The 16,650-nt window shown below is 52.4% G+C and overlaps 1 protein-coding gene across 7 annotated transcripts in view; it reads right to left on the bottom strand.

The window, feature by feature from the left end:
- Positions 1-577: 577 nt before the first annotated feature.
- DOCK6 (dedicator of cytokinesis 6) overlaps positions 578-16,650 on the bottom strand; it is a 40,996-nt gene continuing 24,923 nt past the window's right edge. For 6 of the 7 annotated variants that reach the window (XM_033134405.1, XM_033134402.1, XM_033134404.1 and 3 more), the window contains 24 exons: positions 14,495-14,608; positions 14,218-14,388; positions 13,642-13,781; positions 13,383-13,552; positions 11,125-11,285; positions 10,793-10,975; positions 9,873-9,999; positions 9,462-9,546; positions 9,218-9,314; positions 8,949-9,083; positions 8,514-8,666; positions 8,217-8,375; positions 7,992-8,092; positions 6,569-6,761; positions 6,346-6,489; positions 4,438-4,569; positions 4,329-4,343; positions 2,980-3,105; positions 2,791-2,880; positions 2,241-2,477; positions 1,782-1,925; positions 1,593-1,699; positions 1,260-1,421; positions 634-882 (listed from right to left, as the gene is read on the bottom strand). In XM_033134405.1, the coding sequence (XP_032990296.1) occupies positions 840-882; positions 1,260-1,421; positions 1,593-1,699; positions 1,782-1,925; positions 2,241-2,477; positions 2,791-2,880; positions 2,980-3,105; positions 4,329-4,343; positions 4,438-4,569; positions 6,346-6,489; positions 6,569-6,761; positions 7,992-8,092; positions 8,217-8,375; positions 8,514-8,666; positions 8,949-9,083; positions 9,218-9,314; positions 9,462-9,546; positions 9,873-9,999; positions 10,793-10,975; positions 11,125-11,285; positions 13,383-13,552; positions 13,642-13,781; positions 14,218-14,388; positions 14,495-14,608 (3,189 nt within the window). In that variant the 3' untranslated portion in view covers positions 634-839. Of the gene's footprint in view, positions 883-1,259; positions 1,422-1,592; positions 1,700-1,781; positions 1,926-2,240; positions 2,478-2,790; positions 2,881-2,979; positions 3,106-4,328; positions 4,344-4,437; positions 4,570-6,345; positions 6,490-6,568; positions 6,762-7,991; positions 8,093-8,216; positions 8,376-8,513; positions 8,667-8,948; positions 9,084-9,217; positions 9,315-9,461; positions 9,547-9,872; positions 10,000-10,792; positions 10,976-11,124; positions 11,286-13,382; positions 13,553-13,641; positions 13,782-14,217; positions 14,389-14,494; positions 14,609-16,650 lie in introns of all 7 variants that reach the window. The other variant, XM_033134408.1, reaches the window with a different exon arrangement.

Here is a 16,650-nt window from a genome sequence, read left to right as displayed (position 1 = left end):
CTGCCCCGATGGCTGTAGCTGGGCCGCTGCGGAGGGCGGGAGGGGGCGGGGCTGGCCGGGGCCCAGCTCCAGGAGGGCGCGGCGGGAGGTCACCCCTCCCCCAGCCGGCCCAAGGCTGGAAACGGCCCAGCTCAGGCCTGGTACACGGTGGCCTGACCGCCGCGGGGCGGGTAAGGGGCCTGTCAGTACGAGGCTGCACTGGCCATAGCTAAGGCTTGGGCTTCATGGCCAGTCAGACCTGGGCTTCATTCCCAGCCCTACAATGCTCAGCGCCTCAGTTTCCCCATCTGTAAGGTGGGGTTAAGAATGTGTCTACCTGATAGTGGTGCTGAGAAGATTCACTAACCATGAGCCAGGGGCCTGAGGGAATTCCCCCAGGGCAAAAAGACACGTGTCTTTTTAAGAGCCTTTTAGTCTAGTGCTGGGCACTTAGCAAGGATTTAATAAATGTTACTATTATTCCCCTGTACACATGTGACATTTTCATTTGTGTGTTGCCTTCCCCACACCAGGACATCAGCCCTACGAGGGCAGACATTTGCATCTGTTGTTACTGCTGTGCCTGGCACCCAACAGGGTCTCAGTGAAAGACTGCACACATGATCCAGCCCCCAGGGACCACACCACACAGGATGCTTATAAAAAACATTTTAAATTAAAAAAGGTAAGAAGTATCAGTGCACAGACAGGAACAAACAGACAGAGGGATGGGGCCCAGCTCTGCCTGCAATGTGGTCACTCCCACGGCCAAGTGGGTGGTGGGACAGACTCCCAGAAAGGCACAGACAGCTGAGGCCAGGGTGCTGGTTTCTCTGGGTGTGGCTTCAGGCCCTGTGGGCTCAGAGGTCAGGCTTCCGGAAACTTGCTCTGTTCAAGGAGTTCCTGGGAGAGAAATAAGGTGGGTCAACATGGCCACAGGACCCCCAACTTCATGGAGCTCCCAGCCCTTTCCCTCCTCCTCCTCCTTCTCCAAAGATCCTTCTAGAATCTTCCCTAATCCTTTCACATTTATTCTGATATGGTTGTAGATTCCCAGATTCTCTCTTGGAACCCACCACTAGAGAGATGATATGTGCCCATTTTTATAGATGCAGAAACCAAGGTTCAGAAAGATGAAGTCACTTGTCTGGGAACTGACCCACCAGGATCCGAAATGGCTGCCCAGAGCATGCATTTGTGCACACGTCCAAGTAATCACATGACCTGCCTGCGCCTGCCTCCTCTTGGCCTCTCTAGGGTGGGGGGCCTGGATCAGGCACCTGAGACTGGCAGTGGTTGGTGCCAGTAGCTGGGGCAGGCGCTGGGTGAGCAGGGGCTGCAGAGCCTCCCGCAGGCGGGTGTAATTGCGCTCCAGCTCACGGTGGTACTCCTTCTGGTCCGGCCCAATCAGGGCCTTGTTCTTCCGCAGTGCATCCTCACACCTGTGGAGGGCCAGATCGCAGGAGGTACTCAGGGATTGGCACTCAGGAGAGAAAGCAAGACCAGAAGTGGGGGAGTCCATGAGGTGGGGTCAGAAGCTAGAATGGGGGTTAAGGTAGGCAGAGAGCCATGATGGGGGTTGGAGGAGCTCTAATAGGCAAGGTAAGGCATACTTCTTGCAGAAGTCCTTGAAACAGAGTCGCAGCTTGTTGTGATGCCTGAAGAGCTTGGGGTCTTCTGGGATCTCCGCCAAAAACACTTGGGCTACCTCCAGGGGACCCTGTGGGGAGAGAGGGACTTGTGAGGGTGTCTGCATGGCCCCTGGGGGTCTTCGGGAAGCCTGCATCCCCCACCAGCCGTGCCTGATTCACAGTGGGCCCCACAGAGCCCTGTAGCACCATCTGCAGCATCTTGGCATCGGGTGGGTCCTGCTCCGTGGCAAAGGCCAGCTCCCGTGTTTTCTTCTGCATGTCCTCGATAGCCACCTCCACTGGCGTCAACACTGTCTGCAGGGTCGGGAAGGGGCATGCACTGGCTAGGGCCTGAAGATATCCTGACCCAGGCCAGCCCAGGGTAGCTGGGGTGGGAGGGGATCCAAGCAGCTGTGTAATGAACAGTGTCTGGGGGCTTCTGCCTGCCTGGGTCTGGCAGGATGGACAGCCTGGCTCAGCTGCCATTGTCTGGGGCCTTTGGTTTTGCTGTGGTCCAGCCTTGTGTCAGTTGGGTCTGGAGGTAAAGATTTGAGGCTACAGATTCGAGTCTGGAGGTTGGAGTTTGGAGTCCCCTCACTTCCCCAATCAGGGTCTGGGACCCCCGCCCACCTCCTCCCGGTGGCACACGTGGATGCGAGTCTTGATGTAGGGGAAGGCATGGTCCGTGCTCAGCAGTGTCTTGCGCTTGTGTTGTTCGTGCAGCTCCCCGTGCGCACGCCCATCGGGTGTGAAGGGCGTGCAGAACAGAAAGGTGCGCAGCCCGTAGTTGCGGTCGAAGTAGGTCACCCGGTCCTTGAGCTCATAGGTATCGAAATGTGGTTCCACGTATGTGATCTGGATGTAAGCCTGGGGCACGGGGCTTAGGTGTGAGGTTCCCACAGCTCCAACATACCCTCCCCAGGGCTTGCAGGACTCCCAGTGGGACCCCAACCCTGGAAAAAGGGGATTGGGGCCTCTATGGATCTGGGGACTTTGTATCTGGGGTTCCCAGGTCTCCTTACATCTGGATGTTTGGGAATTCCCTGAAGTTAAGGATTTTGGGGTCCCTGAAGGAGATAAGCTTTGGAGTTTCCCAGAGAAATAGGATTTGAGGGTTCCAGGAAAGAGTACTTGGAGTCTCCCTGAATATAGGATTTCAGGGATGGTCGGGAGCCCTCACCTTCTGGGGGTCGAGCTTGGTCTTGTCCACGGGGTTCGAATCTTTGATAATCTCGACCACATCCTCCCCAAACCTCTCCGTGTAGAACTCCTGGGAACACGGGGCTGACTCAGGCTGCAGAGGTACAGCCCCCACTCTGCCCCAGGGCAGCCTCATACCCCACCGACCCCCCCCCCCACCAGGACGTGCCTCCAGCCGATGTGAGATCTCAGCCAACTTCGTGATGGACGGCTCCTTGTACACAAACTCCTGTTCATCCAGGTCACCGAAACGGGCACCATAGAAACCCACACGGAAGTACGTTCCAAACACACGCTGGGGCTGTAGGAAGGGGCATTGTTGCCTAGGAGGCCCCGCTGGAGGTCCCCCTGCCCCAGAGATACAGGTCCTTGGGCCCCACATGTGCAAGAGGTGTACGTGGGCAGGGGAGCCACTGAGAATATTGTGGCCTGGACCCAGATGACCGCCAACTGCCTATATCCTTGCTCTTTCTCCCCAGCTTCTGTCTCCTACCTTCCCCAAATCTTCATCCTCATTTAATACAAGCTCCTAGATCCCAATATAAAATGAAGACTGGGGCTGTATTGCTCATAGCTGTGTTCTCAATACCTATGAGGCTAGGTATGCAGCAGATGCTCAATAAATGCTTGGGACCAAGGTTCTGGCTCCCCTATTCCAGGGCATCCTTCCCCTCCCCAGCCCTAAGTTTGGAAGGAGGGACCCCACTCAACCAGAAAGGAAGGGGGTGGCTCCATGTTCACTCACCAAGACATATCCGGACAGAGCAGGGCAGGCACCGGGACATGGGGATGGGAGCAGGGGCAGAGAGACAAAGTCATGGGAGAGGTCAAAGGTCAGAGCCCCCAACCTCCAGGGTCCTGGTTATGGTGCCTCATGAGAACCATCCCAGGGGCAGAGACCAGAGATCCGGGGAGGGAGGGTTCTTACCGCCCCACCCAGCCCACACCCAGCCCGCCTGCCTCAGCACTGGGTTCTTGCCATCTTTGGCCAGAAAATTCTCCCCAAACTAGGAGATGCCTAAAAATAGACCCAAGTGGGGAGAGGCTGGAGAAGGGGAACATTAAATGGCAATGAGGAGCAGAGATCCTGGGGGAAGCTAGGGAGACAGGGAGAGACCAAGAGAGACAGAGAGGGAGTGATCAAGACAGGAGAGAGAGAGAGACAGGGAGCGATGGAGGGAAAGCTACCAAGAGACACAGACAGAGACAATGAGAAACAGAGACAGAGGGAGTTGGAGACCCGCCTCCTAGGCAGTGACCAAGCTGGCCCTGCCCGAGGGAGGGGTGTCTCTGGAGAGCTCCCAGCTGGGTGAGTCACAGGCTGCCCTGGAGATCTGGGGTAGGGAGGGGGATCCGAGGGGAAGTAGTGGGGGTACGTCATCGTCATCATCCACTAAGCCCCGGCCCCTGGGGCCAGGCAGCCATGCTCCTCCAGCGCCCCCTGGTGGTTTGTGTCTGACTACAGAGGACCTGCCGTCTTGGGGGCCCCACAGGCAGATGGCCACCAGGCTGACTCACCTCCCAGCCAGAGCTCTGTGGGGGGGAGAAGTCAAAGTCAGTTGAGGCCTGGAAGGGGGGCGGGGGGGACAGGACCAAGGGCAGGGTCTGGGAGGGCATCTGGGACCACCTGGAGCATAATCTTGGTGAAGGCCTCTTGCAGTTTGCCATGCACAGCAGCCAGCTTCTTGTAGTCGCGGTGGGCTTCCAGGATGGGGATCAAGGTCTTGTAAACCTCATTCACTGCCTCATAGAGCCCGCCCTGGGGGTGGGAGTGGAGCAAGTCAGGATTTCCAGCACCCTCCCTGGTCCTCTCCTGCCTGAGACAGCCTTCCCCTGTGTTTCCACTCATCCTCTAAGGCTCTATCCACTATCACCTCCTCCAGGAAGCCCACCCTGACCACCCACCACCAGCTTTTCCACTCAGCCCCTATAGACCCTCTGTGGTCCCCACATTTACTATGGACCACGTGCTGTGTACATCTGCATTTTACCTGTGTTCCTTCATCAGTAGGAGGAGGTGCTTTTTTTTTCCATTTCATTTCTCAGAGGGGAACTGAACTCAAGAGACATAGAGGGGTCCCCCAGGGGAAGGACCAGAATGCCAGCCCCCCTGGTCTGGTGCCTAAGACCTCCCTAACCACTAATGGCTGCTCGTGGGTGCCCCTTGTTCCCAGCTGGTGCCAGCGTCAAACCTGGCACACAGTAGGCAGCCTGGGATGTATAGTGACTGCCAGAAGGTCTGTGTTTACCTTCTGGCTTCTTCCCCTGAGGCCTTTGTCTCTGAGACTCCAGCTAAGTGACAATAATGAAAACAACATCACTTAGGGGGAGGTCAGCACCACAGAAAAGTAATCTCGCTGGACAACTTGACCCTGAATCTGAGTGGGACCTCAAGTGTAACTACCAGTTCCCAGAAACATAGGAACTGAAGAACAGGGCAAACAGCAGCACAAGGACACAACCAGCCCAGTGTAGGCCAGTAAACCCTCTGGAAAAAAGCCCTGCTCTCCAACAAGTAAAATGCAGAAAAAAACAATTGCTTTCACACAAACAAGCAAATTGGAGGAGAAACCCCTTTACTACAATGGAAAATAAATGCATAAAACCCCTACTGTAAAAAGGGAAACTGAGGCCCTCTTTTTTGTTTTCTTTTTATGATTAAAAGAGACAAGAGCCTTGCAGGCACAACCACTTTGGGTCTTATATGGATTCTGATTCAAACAAACCAACCGCAAAAAATACTTTTTTTGAGATAATTAGGGTCATCTAAGCATGGACTGGTATTAAAGAATTCCTGTTAACTTGGTCATGTGGGATACAAGTTGTGTAAAAGGGACTTTGTCAGCAGGAGCTGCACCCAGAGGAACTCATGAGTGTGACAGTGTGATATTGGATGTTTTAAGCTGGAACTTCTCCTACTCCACCATGCACAGGAATCTGAGATCTTGTTAAAATGCAGAGTTCAGAAGGCTGGGGGGCCCAGGATTCTGCATTTCTAACAAACTCTGGCTGATGTCCACAATGCTGGTCCTCCGACCACACTGAGAAGCAAAGATTTATAAAGACTCCAGCCAAACGGTCAATGTAGGTTTCATTAATTTGTGAAAACTGGGACCTTGTCTTTTTAGATGTCAAAAAAATCCCACAAAAACCCAAAAAACAAAAACAAAAACAAAGCTAGAAGCAAAGAGATGAAATAGTACGGTAAATATGGATGGTTGATGAATTTGAGTGCTGGGTATGGGGATGGTAAAGGTACAACTTTCTTCTTTTACGTGTGTTTGAAATTTTCTATAATAAAACGTTTTTAAAATAGTAGCTAAATGTGTTGAAGGCTTACTACATCCAGGCTGTGTGTCAAGGGCTTTAAGTGGAGAAAGGCAGGTGATGAGGGCCTCTGAGGGTCCCCATTTTCTGCAAATCCCCCACCTGGAAAGGTCCAGGCAGCAGCTTCCTTTCGAGTCTCCAGGAGCAGGTAGGTATCTATGATGCCACCCAGCCAAGCACTGTGTCCTGCAGCAGCCCCAGGCCTTACCATAGTGAAGTAGGCAGCTGCCTGCTCCAGCAGCCCCACCAGCCCCAGTTCCGTGAAGTGCTTCCCAGAGCAGAAGCCCTCCTCGTCAGGCGACAGGATGTCATCGGAGATGGCAGACTCCTCCAGCACGTTGGATGAGATATTCTGGGGTGGAAGGTGGTGTCAGTCTGGTCCTTGACCCACATGAGTCCCACCTCAGTCCACCATCCCTCTGGCCACTCACCTGGAAGGAAACACAGCCCACGGGCAGGTGGCGGCTGTCCTCGAGGAGGGCGAGGTACTCAGCCACCAGCGCAGCTGCGTGCACCATGCACTGTGCGGCCTCTGCATGGTTGCCCAGCTCTGCGTGTTTCCCCGCCATGTTCTGCAACCATGTCAGCCGCAGGTCTGGGGAGCCCTGGTATCCCCGGGCAATCCTGGTGCCCAGGTGAGGGGGAACATGAGGAAGAAGGGGACTCACCTTGCCCACCCTGCCCACCCCTCACCTGTCTATCCTCTTCACTTGTTACCCTACCCATCTGCTCCACTGACCAGCCAATCTCCTCACCTGTACCCCATTGGTTACCTGTTCCCTCACCTGTCTATCCCCTCATCTGTTCCTCTTTCACCGGTCTCCTCACCTATCCATCCCCTCACCTGACTCACCTGTCCCTCCCCTCCCCTGTACCTCATTCACCAGTCCATCCTCACTTGTAGCCTCACCTGTCCCACCTTCCATCCTTTCACCTGTCTCACCTGTCCATCTCCTTAGCCATTTCCCTACCTGTCCATTCCTTCATCTGTCTCCTTACCTATCCATCCCTTTGGCCATTATCCCACCTGTCCATCTCCTTACCTGTCTCCTCACCTATTGTTCCACTCATTTTCTTACTTGTCCTTCTACCTGTCTCCCATTGATCAGACGATCTCCTCACCTGTACCCCATTTACCTATCTCACCTGTCCAGTCTGTCACCTATTCCCTTGCCTGTCCATCATCTCCCATCTTCTTCTATTCACCTGTCTCCTCACTTATCCAAGCGCTGCTCTCTCCTTACCTCCATCCTTCACCTATTCATCCTTTCACTACTTCCACAAGTGTCATTCTCTCATTTGTCCCTCTGCTTACCTGTTTACTGGTGGAACCTTGGGCCATGCTCTAGTCACCAACCCCCCTGCACACATGCACCATTTCACTTATCTCCCGAGGCCCATCCCTCCCGTAGGCCCCCTAACTTTCCTATCTGTATCACCTGTCCCATGTCCCACTCCCCAATTTCTTACTATACTTCCTTACTTCTCCTCAAAATCACTTATTCTCCTGATCTGTCACTCCTTCACCCATTGTTAGCACCTCACCTGTCTCTCCTACCTGTCCCCCTCTCTTTGTTCTGTAGGTTCATCTGGCACCTTTTTCACCTGTTCATTTACATGCCTGCACCTTACCTGTCCCCTCACCTGTCTGCTCACCTGTCCCCCCACCTGTCTGTTCACTCACCTGATTACCTTCATCTGTCTGCTTTCCTGGTTCCTCTTCACCTGTCCCTCCTTATTTGTTCCTCTTATCACCTGTATGCTAACCTGCTCCCTCCTTACCTCATATATCTACTATCTCTCCCCTCACCTGTCTAGGTACAAGTGGCTGAAGGTCCCCCTGGCCCGCCTCACCTGTACATGAGGTCAATGAGCATCTCAGGGTCCTCCTGATGCTCCTTCATCTTCACTGTGTCCGTCAGGATCATATGCAGGTTGAACATCAGGTCCTGGACCTGCAGTGGGACAGTGGCCCTCATTGGGAAGTGACAGGGCCGAGGTGGTGGGGTCAGGGGTCAAGCAGGGCAAGGCAAAGACCCTTGAGTTGCCGAGGGTGGGGCAAGAGCGTGGTGGGGTCACCTGCTCGGCGAAAGTGCTATCCCGCAGCCCAACTTCCTCCTCGGCATAGGTGAGGATGGTCTTGAGTGACCGTCGCAGGTGTTCCTCACTGAAGTTCTGTGTCGTCCCCACTAGGGATGACAGTGACATGGTCACTTGCATCTTCACACGGGCAAAGTTCTGCAGGGGCAAGGAGAGAAAGCATACCTGTGGGCCTCGAACCCTCCACCAGGGCCTTCTCGACCTGCCGACTTCACCACTCTCCTTGCCTGCCTTCAGTCTATTGCACCAAACCCCTGGTCGGCTGCTCCTACTTACATTGCCAATCTCGAAATTCTGGCGCATGAGGAGGTAGAGTGAGGCACTGGCATGCGTGCGGATGGTGCTAATGCGGCTGCCGCAGTGTCGCAGGAGCCTCAAGCAGAGGTCGGCACACAGCTCCGTCTCCTCTTCAAATAGCAGCTCCGGGAACTGTCCCCCAGGGCCGAGACAGACACTAGTCAGACACCCGCCCACGGGCACTTGGGCAGGGGCACCTTTCTGTTCTGCCTTCTTTGGCCGTGCACAGCAAGCTTTGTAGTCAGACTCTGTTAAGTCATTGCTGTGTGATACTGAGTGAGTGACTTTGCCACTCTGATCCTCAGTTCTTTCTGAAAACTGTGGCTAAGGAGTCTCTGCCTCATGGAGTTGCTGATCACACAGACTGGGCAGCGACTATGACTCTAAAAGCTGTAGATGCCGAGTGGTGCTCACCTTGGACACAAGGGCCCGCTGTGTGGCCAGGCCATGCTGCAAGAAGAGGGCACTCTGGGCACTGCCCAGACTATACAACACGACCTTCAATACTGCGCCCAAGACACTCTCCCGGGCCTCTGACAGCATCACTGTCTGCGGGGTCAGAAATCCAACTGTTAGGAACTAGGATAATTATGGGGTCAGAGAAGGAGAGGGAGTCTGGAGTCAGAGATCACAAGGCACTGGGGTGGGGTCAGAGGTCAGGGAGATGCTGAATCAACACCAACCTGCACGATGATCTCCAGCGTGTCCAGAACCACCAGGCTCACCTCGGTGGCCAGGTTCCCATCCACCAAGGCCTCATGTTCCATTTCTTCCTTGGTCCTGGAGGGAAGAGGAGGAACTTGGGGAGTCTCTCAGGGCCACACCCCACCCCACGACTGAGCTCTCCCCGGCCCTCAGCTGCCCCTGGGGCACCGGTTCTCTAAAAACTGGTCTAACCCCAGGGAACTACTTCCGGCCCACACCCACTTATCCACACGGTCTGAGGTTTGTCTCCAGTGCGTGATGCTCTTCCGCCAGCGTACGTTCTCCTGGTTCCCAAATGGGCTCCTCTCTGAGATGCGTAGGTGCATGTTCACAGATGTGCAAAAACATAGGGACACACGTGACCATGAGAAGTAAATAGGCACAAAGATACACAGGTGGGATGACCCATGAGGACACTGAGTAACGTGGACGCTTACTAAATGTATGCACGGTTAGATATGAATGACATGTGAGAACAGATGGGACACAGCCACCCATGTGTATGGGGATGACACATGGATGTCTTTCTGGGAAAAGAGTGTCAGACAGAGAGGTAGGGATGGGCCCTCTTGGGGCCCCTTGGACACGGGGTGGGAGCAGCTGGGGGGACATTTGTAGGGTACATCTACTCACCACGGCTCCGTCGCACCATCTCCTGTCGTGCTCCAATGGTGCCCAAGATGGCTTCTTCCAATCGAGCCTTCATGTCCAGGGACTTCTTGAATGTGAGGCTATTGATGCGCTCAAAGGCCTTTTTCCCCTAGGAAGGCAGAGAACAGGCTCCAGGTTGACTCTGCCCTTTTTCGTGAGAACCTGGGCTAACCTGGTCCTGCTTATTCAGGCCCTTTCTAACTTCTGGGACTCTGTGCTTGAAGACATAGCTTTCCTATTTTTTTTTTTTTTCAATTTTCATTGGGGAAGGGGAACAGGACTTTATTGGGGAACAGTGTGTACTTCCAGGACTTTTCCAAAGTCAAGTTGTCCTTTCAATCTTAGATGTGGAGGGTGCAGCTCAACTCCAGATCCAGTTGCCGTTGCTAGTTGCAGGGGGCACAGCCCACCATCCCTTACAAGAGTCGACCAACAACCTTGTGGTTGAGAGGACATGCTCCAACCAACTGAGCCATCCGGGAGCTCAGCGGCAGCTCAACTTAAGGTGCTGTGTTCAATCTTAGTTGCAGGGGGCGGAGCCCACCATGCCTTGTGGGAGTCGAGGAATTGAACTGGCAACCTTGTGGTTGAGAGCCCACTGGCCCATGTGGGAATCGAACCAGCACCCTTCGGCGTTAGAAGCATGGAGCTCCAACGCCTGAGCCACCGGACCAGTCCAGCTTTCCTCTTTACTGCAAAGTCTTGGCACCTGCCAAATTCTACTCATGAAGACAATCTTCCCAGCACAGAAACAGTCTCTTTGCCTCAGCACAGAAACAATCCACCCCTTTACCCTCAGGAACTGGCGCAGGCCCGTTCATGCCCACCCCACAGCACCAAGGGTCCTGTATGCATACTTAGCCTGCCCTCTACACCCGAGTCCCCTGCCCACCCCACCAAACCTTGTACTCGAAGGCAGCCAGGCAGAGGTACAGCAAGTCCAAGAGACGACCCAGTTGTGGGGGGGACAGGTCGGCAGCCCAGTGCTGCAGCAGGGCTGGCTCTGCATTCTTTAGTACCCACAGCACACACACCAGCAGGGTCCGGCTGGATTCGGCAGAGAGGGGACAGCCTGAACGAGAACCCTGAGGCCAGAGAGGGGACAGGGCGCTCAGAAGGGACAGAGTTGATTTTCATTTCTCCATGTGAGATGAGAACTAGCTGATTTGAATCTTGTTACATAACTTCTATTGCCAGGTTGGATGGTGTCTCTGAGGACCAGCCCTGTACTCACCGTTGCTGGGCCCTGGGAGATGCTGGCCCGGGAGCCAGGGGCCAGGGGGCCACCAGCAATGGCCATGGCCACTGAGGGATTGATGGTGCCTCCAATGTCCCCTTCTCCTTCTGTGTCTGAGTCAAGCATTGAGGCCAGTCTTGACCGTTGACCTGGGCCCTCTGGAAGGAGAGAAGGGGGAGCAACAGCCCTTGGTAAGTGCTGTCCCTCCGTCTCAAATTTTAGCTCAAAGGTCACCTCATCATGGAAGTCTTCCCTGATATCAATCCCCTCAGACCAGGGTGGAGTCTCCAGTTATCTATTCCTAGAGCTCACTTATTATACTTGTAATTAGATACATTCATTGTGTCCACAAAGGACTGGACTATATCTGCTCTGGCCACTGCTATATACTCAACACTTAGAACACATCCCTAGCCCACACGAGTAGTAATTTTACAGATGATGATGTGATGACAATCACAACAATAATCTATGCAGCTGCTGCTATTAGAGCATCAATTCCCACTTACAAAGTATCTCCTATGTGCCAGGTACTATTCTAATTTAAAAGATACTGACTCTTAATCTTCAAAACAACAATATGAGATACATACTTTTATAATCCCTACTTTATAGACGAGGAAACTGAGGCACAGAGAGGTTGAGTTATTTGCTTGAGGTCACACAGCAGGTAGGTAAATGGTAAAGCTAGTATTTTAACTTAAACCATCTGGTTCTAAAATCTATGCTCTTAAGAGAGTACCTCTCCTCCCAAAAAATGTCTCACCAGAGAGAGGAGCAGCCAACAAATACAGAAGAGGTCACACCCTAGAGATTCTTAAAACAAAAGGTCGACTGAGTCTAACTATAGCTCCAATCCAGCTTAACCGAGCTCAATTTCTCATTGCATTGAGGTGATCATCTCCTTAACCCATCTGCCCAAGAGAGGGAAAGAAGAACCCTCACTAGGGAAAGATGATATTTCTTCAGTTCAGATGGTTCTTTTACCTACAATGTCCAAAATACAATAAAAAGTTACAAGACATGTGAAGAGGCAGGAAAATACGACTGGTAAGAGAGAAAGAGAGACAACAGAAGATTGTACTTAGATGACCAAAAGTTAGGTCACAAACAAAGACTTTAAAAGAAAAAATAGCAAAAAAGATAGACCAAAATGGATAAAAAGAAGAATTTCAACAGAGAATTGGAATCTACAGAAAAAAAAAATTAAATAGACATTTTCCAACTGAAAAATATGTCTGAAATTCAGAACTCAATGGATGGGGCTGATAGAGGACTGGACACAACAGAAGACAGAAGTAGTGAACTCAAAGACAGGTGAACAGAACATTTTCCAAGTGAAGCACACAGAGAAAAAAGAATGGAAAACAACAGAGCATAGCATGCATGTGTGACATGATCAAAAGGTCTAACATACGTGTAATTGGAGTCCCAGAAGGAATGAGGCGAGAAAATGAGGCAGGAAAAAAACAACTCAAGAGATAACAACTGAGGTGCGGCTGGATGGCTCAGTTGGTGAGAGCGCGAGCTCTCAACAACAAGGTTGCTGGTTCAATTCCCGCATGGGATCATGGGCTGTGCCATCTGCAGCTAAAGATTGAAAACGGCATCTGGACCTGGAGCTGAGCTGCCCCCCACTACAACTAGACTGAAGGACAACAACTTGGAGCTGATGGGCCCTGGAGAAACACACTGTCCCCCAATATTCCCCAATAAAATTTTAAAAAAAGAAAAAAAAAAGTGATAACGGAGAATTTCCTCTAAGTGATGAAGGGGATCAACCTACAAATCCCCAATCTGTGCTTTTAACCACTGTATGTACCACTGTATGTGTGTCCCTCCATAGTGCCAATGAATGTGCACATGAGTGAATGAATGAACACAGGGCTCCACTGCCTTCTCACCCTGATGTTCCCCACCTTCCCTCCTCACATCCTCTCTTAGAAGATAAATAAATGTTATATCTCCCATTTATTGTAGGCTGACAATATCCCAGTGCTACAGCTCCCCAAATTTTCATATAACTATAGGAAATAGTTGGTGCTACCACTGTCCTCATTTTACAAGTGAGAAACTTAAGCCTCAGAGAGGTTAATGGCTTGCCTGGGGCCCAGTGCCAGCACTTGAATCCAATCTATTGACCCTAATGCTGTATTTTTACTTCTGACTGTGCTCTCCCACCTTCCCTGACCTGAGCCCTGAGTATCAATCAAGCTCCCGGATCATGTGATCTCATCCTGCCCTGACCCACTGACCAGCAAAGTCGTGTAGCCGTGGCAGTGTGTCCCGGGCAAGTGATAGCAGTGGCAGGTACAGCTCGGCCACACGGGCCTTCACGGTGGCCTCAGCGTAGCGGGGGTCAGCGTCATGGCCACAGAGCAGACTGTGGACCGCACTAATGGCTTTCTTGTGCAGCAGGGATGCCCTGTGGGATAGTGAGGTGATCAGGACAGAGTGGACGCAGTGCCTGGATCTTCCTACCCAGAGGCCAGACAAGGCCTGTGCTTTGCTCACCCCTCAGCCTCGGGTTCCAGGGCCAGTGCCAGTTCGGTCAGCAGGAGCCCAGCCAGGAAGTGCTGCTGCCGGAAAGGCCCACTCAGCTCGAACATGCTGGTCACCTTGGAGTCTGGAGCCTGGCTGGAGAAGGTGGAGCTCTGCAGAGGGGGGAGGAAAAAGCATGGATGGCAGGGGACACGGGTCAAGGGTCAGAGGTGAAAAGTTAGGATTAATTCATTTGGAGTTAAGGGTCAGAGGTGAGAGATTGGTATTAATGCATCTGGAAATGACAGCAGACATTGAATTAAGAGTCAGAGGTGAGTGGTTGGGGTTAACCTATCTGTGATGTGACAGGGCATGGGGGTCGAAAGTCAGAGGTCTGAGAAACAGCAGAGAGAAGGCAGGTCTGGGAGTTGATTTAGAGATGAGACATTAGAAGCTGGTCCCCCTGGAAAACTGCTGACCATGAGGGGTCAGAGGTGAAGGGTCAGTCACTCTGGGCAGTGGCCCACTGTCAAATGGACAGAGGGAACCTCAGAAGATATGTTGAAGGTCAGAGGTCAATAGGAGGAGACAGAAGTGAGGCCAGCCCACCTGGGAGGTGGTGGATGATACGGAGGGTGAGGGCGAGGCCGGGGGCGACAGGGGACAGCAGGGGAGGTTGAGGGTCACGTAGTGTTCATGGCTGCACAGGATGCGGGTGAAGTCCATACGCAGAGTCAGCAGCACTGCCGGGTTGGGGGCTGACTGGAGCCGCGAGGCCACCTGCAGGGGAGGGAATCAGAGGACATTTACAGTTTCTCTTCCTGCCACGCCCACCACCCCACTATATCACCTGCAGGTGCGCCTTTCCTGCCATGCCCACTCCTACCTGCTTGTAGTGAGCCCGAACCAGGCTGAAGACAAAGCCACGGTCTGCCAGGGACAGCAGGTCGCTGAGGAAGAAGGCCAGGCTGGCATTGAGGCGCTCGGCCAGCTCCGCGTCCTGGGGACACAGGGCCTGTCAGCCCACGGCCACACACACACCCCATCAAACCTCAGTCCCCACACAGGGCCTGACACTCGTAAAGGCCACCAGAGACCTCCAGGAGCCACATCACTGCCCCAGAGCTCTGGGTCTTCTTGATATACCCTCATCTCTGCGCTCTAGCCAGTACTGGCCTTCCTGGTTGTCCTCCTCACTCTGACTAATCCCCTCCCCTGCCCAGAGTAAACGTGTCTATACCCCTCAGGGCACCACTCAGGACACTATTTTCTTTCCTCTTTCATCAAATTTAAATAACACAACGTGGATGGCAGAGACTGGCTGCTGACGCCCCACTATATCTTTTCTCTCCATCTCAGGGTATCAGAGTTTAGAGCTGGGTAAAGACTACATTTCCCAGCCTCCCTTGCAGCTGAGGATAACCATATGATCACCTTCTAGCCAATGGAATTTGAGAAGTAATATGGCCACTCCAATGTTCCCACAGCCTGCCATGCCTGATATGGCAGGCAACATGGTGAACCTTGATTGCCAGGCCCACACTGTGGAGCCCCCCACCAGCCCACTAACACTCAGAAATAATAAACCGTGGTCACATTTAAAGCACTTGTGATTATGTTTGAGCAAATTAACCTCTGCCATAACTGATAAGTCCCCAGCAATCATTTAACGAGCATGTACTGAGCATCTACTATGTGCCAAGTCCTGTGAATGAGACAGAGGCGGTCTCTGCTGCTTGTATGGCTCACAGTCTTGTGTAGGGGAAGACAGACAATAAACAAAAGGATTCCAGATAATTCTGTTGTCTCCAGATAATTTTGAAGACAACTGAACAGGATGCTGTTTAAAAGTAGCCTAAAAGATGGGGAGGAAAGGCATTTCAAGCAGAAGGAACAGTAAGGCAAAGATCCTGGGGCAGGATGTGCCCAGCAAGGGTACGGAAACAGCACAGAGGTTGCTATGGCTTCAAGGCCCAGCTGGTGCTTGTTCTGCCCTCATGTTCTCATGAGCCACTCTGTGGCCTCGAAAGTCAGCTTGAGCAGCCCTCATTTCCCTGCAACCCAAAGAAGCAAAATACAAAACCTGACTGAGCTCTGAGTCTACAGGGGGGCAGAGACTGGCTCTGCCTTGTACACAGAGCCTGACACAGTCAGTGCTTGATGAATGTCCAGGAATGAAACCACTGTGGACTGTCACCGATGTCCCACTTGCAGCTAAGATGATGCTTCTCAGGGGCGTTGTTCTTTCTTGCAACTCTTTTTCAGGGTGATTTCCTCATAATCTGGGGCAGCCCCTGGGAATGTCAGCCCTTGGGGAGGCTCCAGTGGAACAAGGTCGAGACTTTTGAGACCAGACCAGAGGTCAAAGGAAATTGCACAAGGGCTGGCTTGGGCCAGACTGGCATTCAAAAATCTGGAAAGTTCCCATCAAATTCAGAAGTCCTATTCTACTTTAAAAATCAGACATTCTGGCCACAACTAACGGGCACATGCCTTGTGTTTCTCCATAAGCCCCACTCTCTCAACTGAAGCTGGTGGTGAGGGTGTGGGTTCTGGAGCTGGTGGCTTGGGTTCAAATCCCTATTGTGTCCCTTCTCAGTTGTGTGGTAGCAGGCTGTTAGTCATTCTCTGCCTCAGTTTCTCCATCAGTAAAATGGAGATAACAATACAAATTTCATGGAGTTGCTGGGAGAATTTAATGTGATCCATCTAAAGTATTTAGATACACAGTAAACACTCAATAAACGCTTAATATTATTACTATCATAATTATTATTACTGCCTGCCTAACTCCTGCGGGCATTGGAATTAGTGATCCAGGACTTGGACAATCGGTCAAGGTCTCAGAACATCGATGTCGATTTATTGAGCAGTTACTGTATACTGACACTGTGGTAAAGGCTAATGGATCTGCTTTGTCACTTCTCTGCCTCACTAACTCCCATTTCTGTTTTGCTCACTCTATTCCAGCTATACTCATCACTTCATTGCTCCTCGAACAGCCCAGGCATGGTACTGCCTCAGGACCTTTGTACTTGCTAT

This window comes from Rhinolophus ferrumequinum, chromosome 18 (genome assembly GCF_004115265.2).
Source record: "Rhinolophus ferrumequinum isolate MPI-CBG mRhiFer1 chromosome 18, mRhiFer1_v1.p, whole genome shotgun sequence".
Classification (NCBI taxonomy): Eukaryota; Metazoa; Chordata; class Mammalia; order Chiroptera; family Rhinolophidae; genus Rhinolophus; species Rhinolophus ferrumequinum.
This window is presented reverse-complemented; position numbering and strand designations above follow the sequence as displayed.